Source organism: Panulirus ornatus, chromosome 14, assembly GCF_036320965.1.
Source record: "Panulirus ornatus isolate Po-2019 chromosome 14, ASM3632096v1, whole genome shotgun sequence".
Taxonomy (NCBI): Eukaryota; Metazoa; Arthropoda; class Malacostraca; order Decapoda; family Palinuridae; genus Panulirus; species Panulirus ornatus.
In genome coordinates this window covers 3731442-3747043 of record NC_092237.1, presented here as the reverse complement: position 1 = coordinate 3747043, position 15602 = coordinate 3731442, and the positions used below count along the sequence as shown (strand labels likewise).

At 37.9% G+C, this 15602-nt stretch overlaps 1 protein-coding gene across 3 annotated transcripts in view; it reads left to right on the top strand.

Annotated features, from left to right (window-relative positions):
- Window positions 1-2326: 2326 nt before the first annotated feature.
- The window catches only part of Pcl (polycomb protein Pcl), a 141707-nt gene continuing 128431 nt past the window's right edge, over window positions 2327-15602 (top strand). The window contains exons 1-3 of one of the 3 annotated variants that reach the window (XM_071669356.1): window positions 2327-2450; window positions 8307-8441; window positions 10960-11038. In XM_071669356.1, the coding sequence (XP_071525457.1) occupies window positions 11015-11038 (24 nt within the window). In that variant the 5' untranslated portion in view covers window positions 2327-2450; window positions 8307-8441; window positions 10960-11014. Of the gene's footprint in view, window positions 2451-2637; window positions 2722-2801; window positions 3069-8306; window positions 8442-10959; window positions 11039-15602 lie in introns of those variants that run through there. The other 2 variants (XM_071669357.1, XM_071669355.1) reach the window with 2 other exon arrangements.

The window sequence follows — 15602 nt, the reverse complement described above, 5'->3', positions numbered from 1 at the left end:
GATATGCTGCATACACATGTTTTCGCTAGATGTAAGTTACAGACGTGGTCCTGACGTACGAGGTATGCTGAGCTAGTCCTCCCACGTGTGACAACAAGCAGCATATTCTGTACAGGTTATGGCAGTATGGATATGTTGTGCATGTTCCAGCTAATATACATATGCTGTATAGGTCATGATAGCATGTAAATGTTGTAAAGATTCTGCTTCATATAGCATATGCTGTACGAATCAGGGCAGCATGAATATTACCTTGTTCAGGTCTTAGTATGCAGAATATGCTGATAGTATTTGGCGGATGTATGATACGCTGTGCCTGAAAGCATAAAGCGTATGTTGTATAAATCACGGTCGGTGGCATTAATACATGCACGTCCTGTAAGCATACAAGATATGGTTGACAAGTCATGGTAGCTTGTAGTAGCATATGTTGTTGCCATGCAGCATGCACATCAATGCAGTTTTTTTTTTTTAAGAATATCGAATATTCTTTCAGTTACTGACAGCATACCGGATATACTGTGCAGATTTTGGTAACGCGATATATTGTTTAGGTCCTGAGAGTGTGTAGGAATCTGTACAGATCCTTGATTTTCCCAAAGAAGGGGGCTCAAGAAGGATACTCCCTCAAATGCTCAGTCCTCTGTTCTTAACGCTACCTCGCTAACGCGTTAAATGGCGAATAGTATGAATATATATATATATATATATATATATATATATATATATATATATATATATATATATATATCCCTGGGGATAGGGGATTAAGAATACTTCCCACGTATTCCCTGCGTGTCGTAGAAGGCAACTAAAAGGGGAGGGAGCGGGGGGCTGGAAATCCTCCCCTCTCGTTTTTTTTTAATTTTCCAAAAGGAGGAACAGAGGGGGGCTAGGTGAGGATATCCCACAAAGGCCCAGTCCTCTGTTCTTAACGCTACCTCGCTAACGCGGGAAATGGCGAATAGTTTAAAAGAAAAGAAATATATATATATATATATATATATATATATATATATATATATATATATATATATATATATATATATATATATATGAGAGAGATTGATCGCCATTTCCCGCGTCAGCGAGATAGCGCCAGGAAACACGAAGACAGAAAGACCTATCCACTTATACATACACGCACATACACATACATGTACATATTAACATATACAAATATACCTACATGCACAGACATACATATATATACACATGTACATACATATTCATGCTTCCCTTAATCCATTTTCAGAGCTACCCCGACCCCTAGGAAATATATCTATATCTATCTATCTATCTATCTATCAATCAATCTATATATATATATATATATATATATATATATATATATATATATATATATATATATATAATGGAAAGGATCACAATTTTGTGCGTATATTCCTGTCATTTTCCCCGTGGACTCATAGGAATATCTTGATCACACGCAAAATTGTTATCCTTTCCAATATATATATATATATATATATATATATATATATATATATATATATATATATATATATATATATATATATTGTGTGTGTGTGTGTACGGGCGTTTATGTATGTATATGTGTATATGAGTGGATGGGCCATTCTTCGTATTTTTCCTGGCGCTACCCCGCTGACGCTGGAAACAGCGAATATATATATATATATATATATATATATATATATATATATATATATATATATATATATATATATATATATATATATATATTGGGAGAAGTAAGGAAAAATAGCTACACATAACTGTATCTACAATGTCTCGAGATCAAATGGGGAAGGTGTCATCTTATTGTTGATTGTAAATTAATGCATAATTCTAATTCTTTTCCAGCGGGAAGATTAGCGATGTTTGAGATGGGTCACAAGGTACATAAGAATGCAGGTTAGTGAGCCATTGTACTAAACATGTCAGGTGCAGGAATTCTGCACAAGTGGGAGGATATAAGATGTGCTGTGGTGAGCAGGGATGAAACCACATGGGAATTGGCCGGTGTTAAGCAGGTGTGTACAACGTGAGAGGACTCCTAAACGCTCCACCATACTACTTTATAGTCGCCAAGGCTCTGGAGACAACTATGACCATTACAAGTTTATAATCATCATTTATTTAAATGTAAACACTATTATTGTCCAGTACAATCACAAATAGATTAATTTCTAAGGGTTTGTTATTGATCTAAGATACTGTCAAACAAGTTTTATTGTAAAATCATACACATTTATATAAAAAATTTGATAGTATTTAGACTTCTAGTTAATGCCGTATATGTAAGAAAAGTATCAATATTCAACGAAGAGAGAGAGAGAAAGAAAAAAAATGGCGACTTTGCTTGAGGTAAGACACTGTCCTCAATGATGATGCCTGAATGCACAAAGCCTAATGCTGACGGCCTCGGCTGGGACGTATCTCAGCACCGTTTTCGTCAGTTAATGGTAAGTTAAAAGTTGACTCGGGGTTTAAATGTGATTACTAGACATTTAAAACCCGATGTTTTTAACTTCCACAAAATGTTTTGTTTATGCCTGCAATAGATAGTTATGTAAGTATTATACTGACATATCATTCGTTGTTTCCTGGCGACATCTGGTAGGTTCTCCTCAACTGAAAATGATGCATCAGTTCTAACCAGATATCTTGTGTGACTGCGTCTATAGTGTGAAGGAAGCAACCATACCCCATTTTTCTCATGCTGCCACGTGCAAGGTTTGCTTTAAGTGTCCTAGTTGTTTGTGTCGGAGTTTACATATAAATATCTCAAACGAGAGTCTGTTCCGCCGCTCGCCTTACGCCAAATGTTAAATGAAACTGAGAACCATATTTTCTGGATGGTATGGTAGTGTGTACAAAACAGTATTTAGGGGAACTAGAGGGAAAGTGAACAGGTTGGGGCAGTTTGAACTTGGCGGTGGTGGATGCTCGTGCGGGCCGTTACAATCGCTGGATTTCAATTCAGTGGAGGAATATGGCGGCTGGAGGTCCCTGGGCTGACCGCGGATTCCGTATTTGAAGACTGAAAACGCGTCGGCTTGGCTCAAATACATTATATAAAGGTGATATATGGAAAGCATGCTGTTCTTGCTGTAATGTGAGGTATGGTTGGAGGGGTGTTGTTGAGTGCTAGAGCAGCTGACGGTATTGTTATCAATGTGAACGTTAAACAGACTCGGGGGATGAATTGTTGACATTCTACCTCTCGGGTTTGTTGTGTAAAATTTTCAGGGGGAGAACTCGGGTTTGTGGCTCATGAACACCGTAAATTAACGCCGGTATGCAGGGCCATGTCTGTGGATGACGTTGATACCACGTAATAGTAATGAATCGCCAGGAGTATTTTTTTGAGGGCGGTGTTGGGGAGAGGAAGTGGGACCTTGGCAGCTATGGTAGAGAGACAAGCTATGGGGACAGCCTCTCTATCCCTCGCCCTACATGATCATCCATCACACTTTTCTCCCGTGCCCTTCCGCATGATGTTAGTACAGTATTTAAACATCTTCCGGGGAAAATATTCGTCTTCTGCTCCGGCACGTTGGAAGTGTGATTGTTTCTATAATCTAGGTACTTATCTTAAGTCCTAACTCCTTTATCATTTAATTATATTACTCGAGTTGATTTGTTGTATCAAAGATCTTATTAGAAGTTCTTCACAGGTTGGAAGATACTATTGAGGATGTATGCACCTGTTGTGCCTGTAATTAGCACAGTGAAAAAATAGGTCAGTAGGATGAAGTCTTGTGGGATGTCATGACAGAACCACTTGTCGTTACTGGTGACTTCATGTTTAACATATAACAAGAAACGTATTGCTTATGTGTGTTAAGTTAGGACAGATATTAGGTAAGATTGTAAATTATATCAGTGAATCTTTCCTCTGTGTTCTTAATATGAATTGTATGATAAAGTAATTAGAATAGATACTTGAAATTTTCTACTCATTCTTGACTTTTAAATCACTGCATGGGAGTTGACTAGAATGTGGAAAAAAAAGATGGTTGAACAAAGAAAATTAGATAAGAATATTGTAAGATAGCTTTCAGATTTCAGTGCATGCTAAAAGCTCCATATAAAGAACACCACAGAAACAACATGGGTTTAGAAGAGGCCTGTCATTTTACTCCCTTTAGTAAGTAGAAGTGAATTTGACTGGTGTTGCATTATTTGGAGCATAAATGTTTGCCCTGCAATGGTAAATGTGAAAGGGGAGAACTGTGAAGATTTGGGAAATGTGGGTTTCATTATCGTAAAAGTAGGTGAAACCTTTAGAAATCTATAGGATGCAAGAAATTTTCACCTAGCCTTCCCTGGGCACTAAGATTTAGAGTAAAAACATGATAACCTTATTGTGGTGAGCTGCCATAGGTCATGTATAATGAGTGCTTGTGGGGTGGTTGGCAGTCAGTACTGCCATCTGCCTGATACCACTTGCAACGTTTAAATTTTTGGGAGTTCGTGTGATACTGAAATTATTGATGCACAGGTACATTTCAGTATAACATTAGAAGTACTGCTGCATCTATTCTGCAAAGGGATATAGATGTCTTCCAATCTCATTTTGACGTGTGGTTTTCCTGAATAGGTATTTCACTTGTATTATATAACAGAGAAAACTGTTATAAACTTTTATTTTGTATTTCACTGTGTAAATTATGTTCAAATTTTCTGATACACGATGACTTCCAGTTGCTGTGTTGTTATATTGATGCAAGACTCCCAGCAGGTGAATGCTAGAGGCATATTAGGCTGTGGATAAACAGGTACTATTGCCACAGTGAATAATGGCCAAGTTTATGATACATGACATGGTCTTGATGTGGTCTTGACCTATTATTTCACTGGAGAGAGGCAAAGTGCCAAGGAAATGGAAAAGAAGAAATGCCATACCTGTCTCTGAGAATAGGGACTGGGAACAGGCACAGAACCAGACTGATTTCACTGATGACTGTGGTTTGTATGGTTTTGGAAAAGATAATTAGAAAGCAAATGGAGACTTTCTACAGAAGGGAAATTATCAGAGAGATAGCATTATGTAGGGAAAGATCATGGGTAACACACCTGTGAGAGAGTATGCTATGTTTTAGAGTAAGGGGAAGGCTGGATAGGTTTGTATTTTGACTGCCAGAAAGCATTTGTCACTACTGCATGTGGAGGCTGATTATGAAGCTGGATCGCCAGGGAGGAATAAGAGGGAAACTGATGATTAGAAGATTATCGTATTGAAATGGAATAAAGGATGCATAGGATCCTTCCCTAAATTGGTGTAGGTGACTAGTGGAGTGTTGCAGGGTTCTGCCCTGGGAGCAGTACTTTGATTTGTGTAAAATACTTGCCAGAATATTTTTGCAGATGATACAAAGGTCATGAGGGACATGAAAAGTGAGGAGAATTGCATTAACTTACAGAAGAACCTAGACAGACTCAAAAGTTGGTCTGATACATGGTTGATGAAATTCAGTCTGAACAAATATAAAGTCATGAGGATGGGACAGATTGAAGGGACTCAGTATCTAGCAGGAAATAAGATTCATGACTCTGTGCAAGAAGGACTTGGGAGTCGATATCATCTCTAACCTGTCATGAGAGTCTCACATTAGGAGAATAGCTAAGGAGACAAACTGTCTTCTGGCAAATACTACAATAGCTTTCATATATATGGATAAGGAAAAATTGAGCAAGCTGCCCATAAGGCCAAAACGAGATTATGCTTAAGTGTGGTCATTATATCTAAAGAAGCACAGTAAGCTGATAGAGAAGTTCAAGAGGAGGGCAACAAAGATGGTACTAAAGTTAAGAGAGATGAGATACAGGGAAAGGCTTGTGAATTTGAATTTGCCCACATTAAGAGAAAAGAGTGGGGGGGTGACTGATCACAGCCTTTAAATTATTAAACTAGATTGGTGTAGATACTGAACATTTCTCCTAAAGATGTAGGGATAAGGCATCCAGAGGACATAGCATGAAATAAGCAAAACGTTAAGTACTTTTATGATGTAAGAGGGGTGGAAGATTGGAATGAATTGACTAAAAGATATGGGTAATGCAGGCTGATTACATAGATTTAAGAAGTTGTTGATATAGAATATTTGAGAGATGTGGCTCCATGAGTATAGAACTTCTTCCCCTTACAGTACAAAGGGTAATTATATACTGTATCTTTTTAGAGATTTATTAAAAAAAGTTTAACTTTTTGTTGAGAATTTTACTTATGTGATTGCTGTGGAGTACTATTTTGGTAGAAGATATAGATAAGACCCAAGTGATAGATCTACATTAGTTGTGTGATTGTTTTCGCAGAGGTTATTTCACTCCAAATTCCCAGCCAGATAACCATAGGTTTTTCAATTGGGTTTTTTGGTTGACCTGGCCGAATAGCAATTGGTTATTCTGCTCGTTATTATGTAGTATTTTACCGATTTTAACATGTACTATATAGGTATTATGTTACCATGTAAGTGTTTATGATTTTACTGTATTTGTGTATGATTTTGCCATGTAGATATGTTTGATTTTACTATATATATTAGCAGTATGACTTTGTTATCTTAATAGATATGGCTAAGAGGAAGGTGCCCTGGGGTCATAAAGAGGGTAAATGAGAGCTGAGATGAATGAGCATCTGCAGACCTTGGAGAGCACAAGAAATGTTTTTTAAGGAGGTTAATTGTGTGAGGAAGACAAGAAAACAAATGGGAACCGGTGAAGGGGGGATATGGGTTTGTGGTAACAGGTAGAGATGAGGTGAAGAGGGGTTGGAGCAAGTACTTTGAAGGATCATTTAATGTGCCTGATGATAGAGTGGCAGATGTGTGGTGTTTGGGCTTAGGAGGTATGCGAAGTGAGGGGGGTCACAGTAGTTGGTTTAGTTAAAAGAGAAGAGGTATTGGACGCCTTGCATAAGATGAAGTTGACTGCATTTTTGATTGGCTTATTGGTATTTTTGATATATGCTTTTGTATGGCTCATGGTGAAGTGCCTGAAGATTGTCAGAATGCCTGTGTAGTTACATTGTTTAAAGGCAAGGGGGCAAAAAGTGAATGTTCAAATTGTAGATACTATATAAGTTTGTTGAGTGTACATGGTGAGTTGTATGGAAGAGTGTGTTTCAGAGCGGTGGCATGCACGGAAGGGTGGAGCAATGTGGCCTCAGGAGTTGTAGAGTGTGTGTTGCTCAGGCATTTGCTTTGACGAATGCCTCTGAGAAATACTTCATGTTGCTTTTATGGATTTAGATAAAGCATAACAGGGTTTGTAGAGATGCTCTGTAGAAGATATTACAAATATGTGATGGAGGAAAACTGTCAGAGGCAGTAAAGGTTTTTGTCAAGATTATAAGATGTGTGTATGATAAGGAAGATTGGAGGGTGAGTATTGGGTCTGTAGCAGGTTTGTGTAATGTCAGAAAGGCTGTCTAATGTATTTAGGTATGAGGTGGTGAGGGAGGTGAATGCGAGGGTTATAGAGAGAAGGGCAGGTCTGTGGTCTTTTGGGTGAGGGTTGGGGGATGAGAGTGGGTGAATGGGGAGAACCTGGAGGCAGTGGGATGTTTTAGGTACCTCAAAGTAGACATAGCAGTACATGGAACAATGGAAGCTGAAGTAAGCCGTAGGGTGAGTGTGGAGCCAAAGGGCTGGGTTCTTTGAAGAGTCTGCGGAAAGTTAGGACACTATTTGTGAGGGTATAGATGGGCATGTTTGATGGTGTAGTAGTCTCGATAGTGTTGTGTGGGTGTGTGCTCTACGTGAGATATTATAGATTATGGTGGATGTGCTGGATGCTCTCTTGAAAACTATGCAGGACTGCATGTAACACAAGCAGTCTGTGGAAATAAGACATATTTGTGTATGTAGTTTTTTCCATACTTGTTCACCATTTCCTGTGTTTGCAATGTAGTGCCTGGAACAAAGAAAAGGCCTCATTCACCCGAGCCCATTCTCTAGCTGTCATGTGTAATACACCGAAACCACAGGCCATATGTACAACTAGGCCCTTCAAACCTTTTTGTGGTTTTCCCTGGGTTATTCATATGTCCAGGTTCAGTTTTTGTAAGTGTTCAGTGGTATTAACTTTGGTTATGATTTTGTGTGTGATAGTTTGTTAATTCTGTGGTGTTAGAGAGAAGGAGAGTGCCAGTTTGTTTTATATATTTTAACCAAAATTTAAGTGTTCCCATGATAAACAATGGCAGGCTTAAAATCTTTAATTAGATTTAGTCTTTTTGATTGAATATTGATGCATCAAAAAAAAAATATTTTTAAAAATTTTGAACAAGGTGTTAAAGATTGACTTATTTACAGGAGGAATCTGATCGTGCAGACCCAATGTTTCAAGGTGAAATAAGTATGTTTGGGCTATGCCCAGACTAGGCTGGAATGTCTTTAGAGGAAAAATGAAAATATCTGGTGTCAAGTGCTTTTAAAGTACTTTGTAAGGTAAGTCTTAATATTATTGATGATTTTTTTGTGCCTGTATGGATTGATGTTATATTTTTTTTGTACAAGATATGACGTTTCAATACATTTTACTGGACAGCTTTAGAGTGGATATGTGCAAATGATGCTGCTGTTTGTTTGGTTTTAATGCTACCTTTATCAGGCGAGAGAATCCAGGAAACAGACAAAGAATGGCCCATCCACTCATATACACATATATACACAGATGCCCCTATACACACACATACATACATATACATATCAACATATACACATAAACACACACATTCACAGACATATACATATACATGTGTACATATTCATACTTGCTAGCCTAAATCCATCCGTGGTGTCACCCCGCCCTACAGGAAACAGCATCACTACCCTCTGCTTCAGCGAGGTTACACTAGGAAAACAGACAAAAAAGGCCACATTTGTTCACACTCGGTCTCTAGCTGTCATGTGTAATGCACTGAAACCACAGCACTATCCACATCCAAGCCCCACAGACTTTTCCATGGTTAACCCCAGACTTTTCACATGCCCTGGTTCAGTCCATTGACAGCAAGTCAACATAGGTATCCACATCGTTCCAATTCACTCTGTTTCTTGCACGGCAAGGAACGCCTCACCCTCCTGTATGTTTAGGCTCTGATCACTCAAAATCTTTTTCACTCATCCTTCCACCTACAATTTGGTCTCCCACTTCTTGTTCCCTCCACCTCTTATATATATATATATATATCCTCTTTGTCATTCTTTCCACATGTCCAGACCATTTCAACACACCCTCTTCTACTCTCTCAACATATATATACACAGACATATACATTATACATGTGTACATAGTCGTACATGCTATTCTTCATCCATTCCTGGTGCCACCCCACCCCACAGGAAACAGCATCGATACCCCCTGCTTCAGCGAGGTAGTGCCAAGAAAGCAGACAAAAAAGGCCACATTCGTTCACTCTCAGTTTGTCCATTATTATCTCTGTCCACTGTCCATTTTTATTTGTCACACCATAACCTTTTCATTGTGGCCATGAAATTTTCTCTGTTCAGTGTTTATCTATCTATCTATCTCTGATGCCCATCTCCTCCAGAACTCCCTCAAGGGGGTAGTCGCAGCAAAAGTCTCCATAACAGGTGAACTCCACTGTTGTTTCATATCCTTTAGGGCCTCAACCTTACAGGCCATTGACACAGGGCAACTCTAACTCAGTGTTTCTAGAGGCTCTGTTCACTGCATTTTAAAACCCATGTGAGATGTTTCATACATTCATATGTGGTAAATGTTGGCCATTGATGTTTTACTATTTATTGCTGTACAGTATTGACTTATGTTTCTTTATCATGGAGCAAAATCCTTTCATAAGATATTGCTGATGATAAGCATTATGTATTATATACAAGCATTATGTATTATATACAAAATCTTTTCTTTCATACTTGATTGCCATTTCCTGCATTAGCAAGGTAGTGCCGCAAGCAGATAAAGAAAGGTGATCTCTGCTCACACCCATTCTCTAGGTGGCATATGTAGTGCACCAAAACTACAGGTCCCTATCCATAACTAGGCCCTATGGACCTTTTCATGGTTTACCCTGGATGCTTAACTTTCCCTGATTCAGTCCACTGACAGCATCTCAACCCCTGTATACCATATCGTTCCATTTCACTCTATCCCATGCATGCCTTTCATCCTCTTTCATGTACAGGCCCTGATCACTGAAAATCTTTTTCACTTTATCTTTCCATCTTCACATTGGTCTTTCTGTTCTCCCTGTTCTCTCCACTTCTAACTCACATATCCTTTTTTGTCAGCCTTTCCAACCTTTCCTCACTCACTCTCTCTGTATGTCCAAACCATTTCAGCATACCCTCTTCAGCTCTCAACCACACCTTTTTTTTATTACTTCACTTCTCTGTTACCCTTTCATTGTTTACACAATCAAACCACCTCACACCACATATTGTCCTCAAACATTTCACGTTGAATGCTTCCACCCTCCTCTGCACAGTCTTATCTATAGTCCATGCCTTGCATCCATGTGATAATGTTGGGACCACTGTGCCTTCAAACATGCCGATTTTTTCCCTCGCAGGTAATATTTTCTTTTTCCACTTATTCTTCACTGCTCCCAGAAAGTTCACGCCCTCACCCACCCTATGAGTCACTTCCGCTTCTGTGGTTCCATTTGCTGCCATGTCCACTTCCAGGTATCTAGTACACTTTACTTCCTCTAGTTGTTCTCCATTTAAGCTCGCACCCCAAATAACCTGTCCCTCCATGCTGCTAAATCTAATAAACCTTACTTTTATTTACTCTCACACACTCTTTCAAGCTCATTCTCTAACTTCTGCAGTTTCACTGTACTGCACTGCAGGCAGTAAAAGTTTTTTGGAACATCCTTCTTATTGGTAAAGATAGCATATGATGGTTAATGCCAACACTGTAGATATACTTTCATAATGTAAATGCTCAATGTGTGTATAACAGGACTGTATGTTACAGGTCCATTAAGGAGCTGGCTGGCTGTTTTCACTGCAAGGACCTAAAGACAAGAACTATGATGTCCAGTTCCAGGAAGAGGGTAAGCTTGGCTACTTGGGCAGGCCTAGTTTTTAATTTATGGAAGGATTCAGCATGCACCATCTCTTTTGAATATTGGGAGTGGTAAATTGTTTTAGAATTTTGAGTAAATGTATGGGTAATGTTTGCATAAATAAGACATAAGCTCAGTGATTAAGCATTGAGTAGATATTAATTTACCAGTAGTTTAATTGGTTATTGTTTATGTAGAGTAGTAGCATGTTAGTTTATGCTTGTAAATATGATGTTATTTATTATTTTGTTATTTGATGTGTTAATGCTTTGTAGTTTTAACAGATGTTGATAACATGAAAACTGGTTTAGACTAAGGTGTTTTATACATGCATGGGTATACTTTAATGATTATTGTCCTTATAGGCCTTTTGAAAAGATTGTTTTTCTGACTACATGCCTGAAAACATTAATGGTTTATTGGGTCTGGATTTGATTTGTCATCACAAAATGCTTTATAAGCATGTTTGAGCTTATTAGATAATATAAGGTTTTCTCAATTTATTTGCACATGATGTGCTCATTATGTGCTCTGATGATTAGTTTTGCTGTTATGGCTGTCAGCCATACTTTATGGGCCATGATATTATGATTTTCTTTTGTCACTTATGACCAGAAGATTCAGGAACAAATTAAGGGTAGAATATATTAAATAAAGCTGTATATGAACTGTAAAGTGATCTTATCAGATATACTACACTAAGTGCAGCTAATCATAGGAATAACATAGGCCCTAGAGTATATGCAACTTTCCTTATGAAGCATTCATACATACGAATTTTCTAGCAGTCAGAATTGTATTTGTTGTTTTGTTGAGCATATAAACATTTTATTTTACTGTAGGGTGAATTGTCAGCATAAGCACAGGGCTTGTAGCCATAAAATTTTGGCCTAGTAGACAGTCAGAAATGCAATTTTTTGTATGGGTCTGTTTTCAGAAATATTAATGTGTCCTCATCCATTCTTATATTTTGAGCTCAGATCATCCTTGCAGTGTTTCTCCAGACTTCAAATTTAAAGTCATTTTCATTCTTTATATTATCTGTGACAAGATGAGATATTTTACATTTTTGATTTTAGTGTTGTACTCCTTTTTAAGTGATATCGACTGAGACTTGTTTTTGAATTCAGACGAGACAAGTTCGTGGAGATATTAATTACATGGGTGAGTGTTAGTACCCACGTGCTTGGTAATAAGATCGTTGATGAAAATAGTTCTTTTCGAGACAAGCTGAGTGATTGTTTTGGCAGTTTTGATGTGAGGAATTTAATATTGGTGCAAAAATGGGTTTAAGGAAATTGAGTCTATGATATGGGGCAGTGGGGTTCAAGGTTTAGATTTAATTAAGAGCTTTTCAAGTTGTATGCTGAAAGGGGAATAATGACTGGGAGTACTTGTTATAAAAACAGGTGCATACCTGGGTGAGTGGGACTGGTGGTCATTGTGCATTGTTGGATTATGTCTTAATTGATTGGCTTTTATAAAAGTTGTTAGATGTGATTGCTTAAATGGCCAGCAAATGAGTTGTCTAATCATTTCTTTCTTGAGGTGAGTGTGGAAGTTTATAGTGGTTTTAGGAAAAGAAGCGGTGAAAATGATGTGCTTCCAAAGAAGCCTCTGTGCATAGATATCAAGAGAGATTGCCAAAGAAGCTTCTGTGCATAGATAGTGAGATTAAGCAGAGAGTGGTGGAGAATATAGGAAAGAATGGGAGTGAGAGAGGATTGGAAGGTTTTAGCAAAGCAGTGCTTACATGTGTAGATGAAGGGTGTGGTATGCATGAGGTGGGACATGGTTATGTGAGGAATTATAGTAAGTAGTGGGACAAGTGAGTTGAACTGAAAGAGAAAAGAGAGATGTATGGACAGTATCTGCCATGAAGGAGTGCATATGATTTGGTGTCAAGAGAAAGTGTCAGGAGGTCAGTAAAAGATACAGGAGCTGAAAAGGAGGGCAATTGAGAGAAAAAGGGAGTGGGAGTATTCACAAACTTTTGGGAGGATGAGAAAATGTGGAAAAAGGCAAATAGTGTGAGTGAACCAAGAAAACAAATGAGAGTGACAATCAGGAGAGATGTGGAAGTGGTGACAGGAAGGAAGAGGTGAAAAAAGAGCTAGCTTAAGTATTTTGAATGACTGCTGAATATGTTAGATCATAGGGTGGTGGATGTGGGGTGTTTAGGATGGATGTGTTATATTTAGGGTGAGATGATATGTTAGGTGAGAGTCATGGAGATTGTTTTGATGATAGAGAGAAGGTAGCAAAAGCCTTGCTTAACATGAAGTGTGGCAAAACACTGGAGTGGTGTGGTGTACATGGGGTGATATTCTGTCAAGAGGCTGAACTAAGACATAGGAAGGAGCTGGTGTTGAAAACATGGGAAGGTCTCTGGGGCCTTGTTGTGGTTAGGGTGGTGCTGTTGTTTCAGTGCATCACTCAGGGTGGCTAGAGATTAGATGTAAGCAAATGTGGCTTTTTCTTTGTGTATTCCTGGTGCTACCTCACTATTGTGAAACCTGTGAACAAGAATGAAAGAAAGAAGAAAAAGGTAGAATATGATAATGATATTGCTAACACTGGATGTTGTGAAGAGGGTGATGAATGAAGGGGTTTTAGAGTAAGGGAGAAGACTATGATACTCTGGGGTGGGGTTGGAGCATTTAAGGTAAATTAGCTTTTGTTTGCAGATTATGTAGTTCTGGTGCAGAGAAACCCCAGATGCACATGACAGAGTTTGGAAGAGTTTGTGAAAGGATGAAGTTTAGAGTAGATGTGGATGAAAGAACGTTAGAGTGGATATGTGCAAAGGAGACTGCTGCTCTTTTGTTCCTGATTCTACCAGGCCAAGGCAGTTAGGTTGATATAAATGATAGAATAGTTGAACATGTTTGAGAACAAAATTTTTATTATTTTATCATTCTTCGACTCATTACCTTGCTATGCAAGAACTTGCAAACAAATATGAATGAAAAATAATATTTTAAACGATTAAGAGAGGTGATTAATGAAAACATGGTAAGTTTTAAGATGTTGGATTTCTAAAATGAGCCCTGATTCAGTTTTAATGGTTGTCCCAAAAGAATTTTGAAATAAAACATGGACGTATGTAAGAACTTTCTTGACGTGGGTGCTGCTGGTCTTGATAAAAAGAAAATATTAGATATTAAGAATTTCCTAGCAAACTGATGTTAATAAGAATTTCGGTAAATGCGGTTTCCTCCTATAGAAAAAGTAGTTAAATCTATACTGATAAATTGGTACAGAGAAAGTAATGAATTTCCAAATTTATTTTGTTTTTCATGCAGAAACTTTCTTTTTAAGAAAAAGAAAAGAAGTTCATAGAAGAGTACCTGCCCACTACTGATGCAGCATTTTATCATCCAGAAAAGTTATTTTCTTGAACTTTGACTTATTTGCAAATCATTGTTAGTAAGTTTGACTTATTTGATAAATATTATTAGTAAACACGTTCCTTTAAAGAAACCCCATTCATATGGACTTCTTGTAACTGAAATCCTCCACCAGCTGGATTAAACAGTATCAAGAGTGTTTAGTTTCAGGAATGAGAATGCAGAATGGAATTCCGCTTTAGTACTTAAGCAAGGAGAATGTTAAGGAAGAACAGTTAGCCAATGTCTGCATGATTTAAAACAGTGTGCCTCCTCAGATTTTTTTATAGCTAATTTTTTCTACCTTAGTGTGATTGCTATAAGAACAGATAAACAACAACCTCATATGCACACTTCCAGTATTTTGCTTTCATGTGTAATGTACTGAAACCAGAGCCTGCCATTTACAGCCAAGTTCCACAGACTTCTTTGAATTACTGTGGCAGCTTAGTGTGCCCTTGTTAAGTCCATCATCAGTATGTTGCCTGCCATATAGTATATTGATCAATTTCTTTCCATCCCATGCTCAGCTTTTACTTTCCCAAATGTTCAGCCCATTAGCTCAAAGCCAACTTCATTTCATTGATACACTGAACATTTTCACACACTGGCCCTTGCTGTGCCACCATGATTGTGCTATCTCCAAGCAGCAACTGATTCACTTCCCATGTTCCCTGACCCCAAGCTTACCATAGACCTGCCCCAGGTCCAAAGATCCTTGCTTTCATCTTCGAAAAATGCAAAAAAAAAGAGACACAAACTGGATGCAGACCCACCACACATGCTGTGCTCTCCTGATATAAATGCTTCATTACCATAAGTAACTTTCTATTTACTTCATATATTTGCAACATCTTCCATAAGGCTTCTTGATTAGCTATGTCATATGCTTTCTTTAAGTCCATGAATGTCACACAGAAGCTTAAGATATATACTTGACCTTAGTAATGAACAAGAATTAGTGTTTACTGAAACTGATAAGTAGTGTATCATGTGTGAAGGAAATTTTGTTAGTAATAAAATGATTAGTTATAAGTAACTTATGCTTCATGATTCATAAAGTAAAGAACCACTTTTTAAAAGACAAGTTTTTCGCTTTTTAAAAGACAAGTTTTTCACTTCCCTCAAAATTTGTAAATACTTTGCCTTGTCTCTTGCTTTTT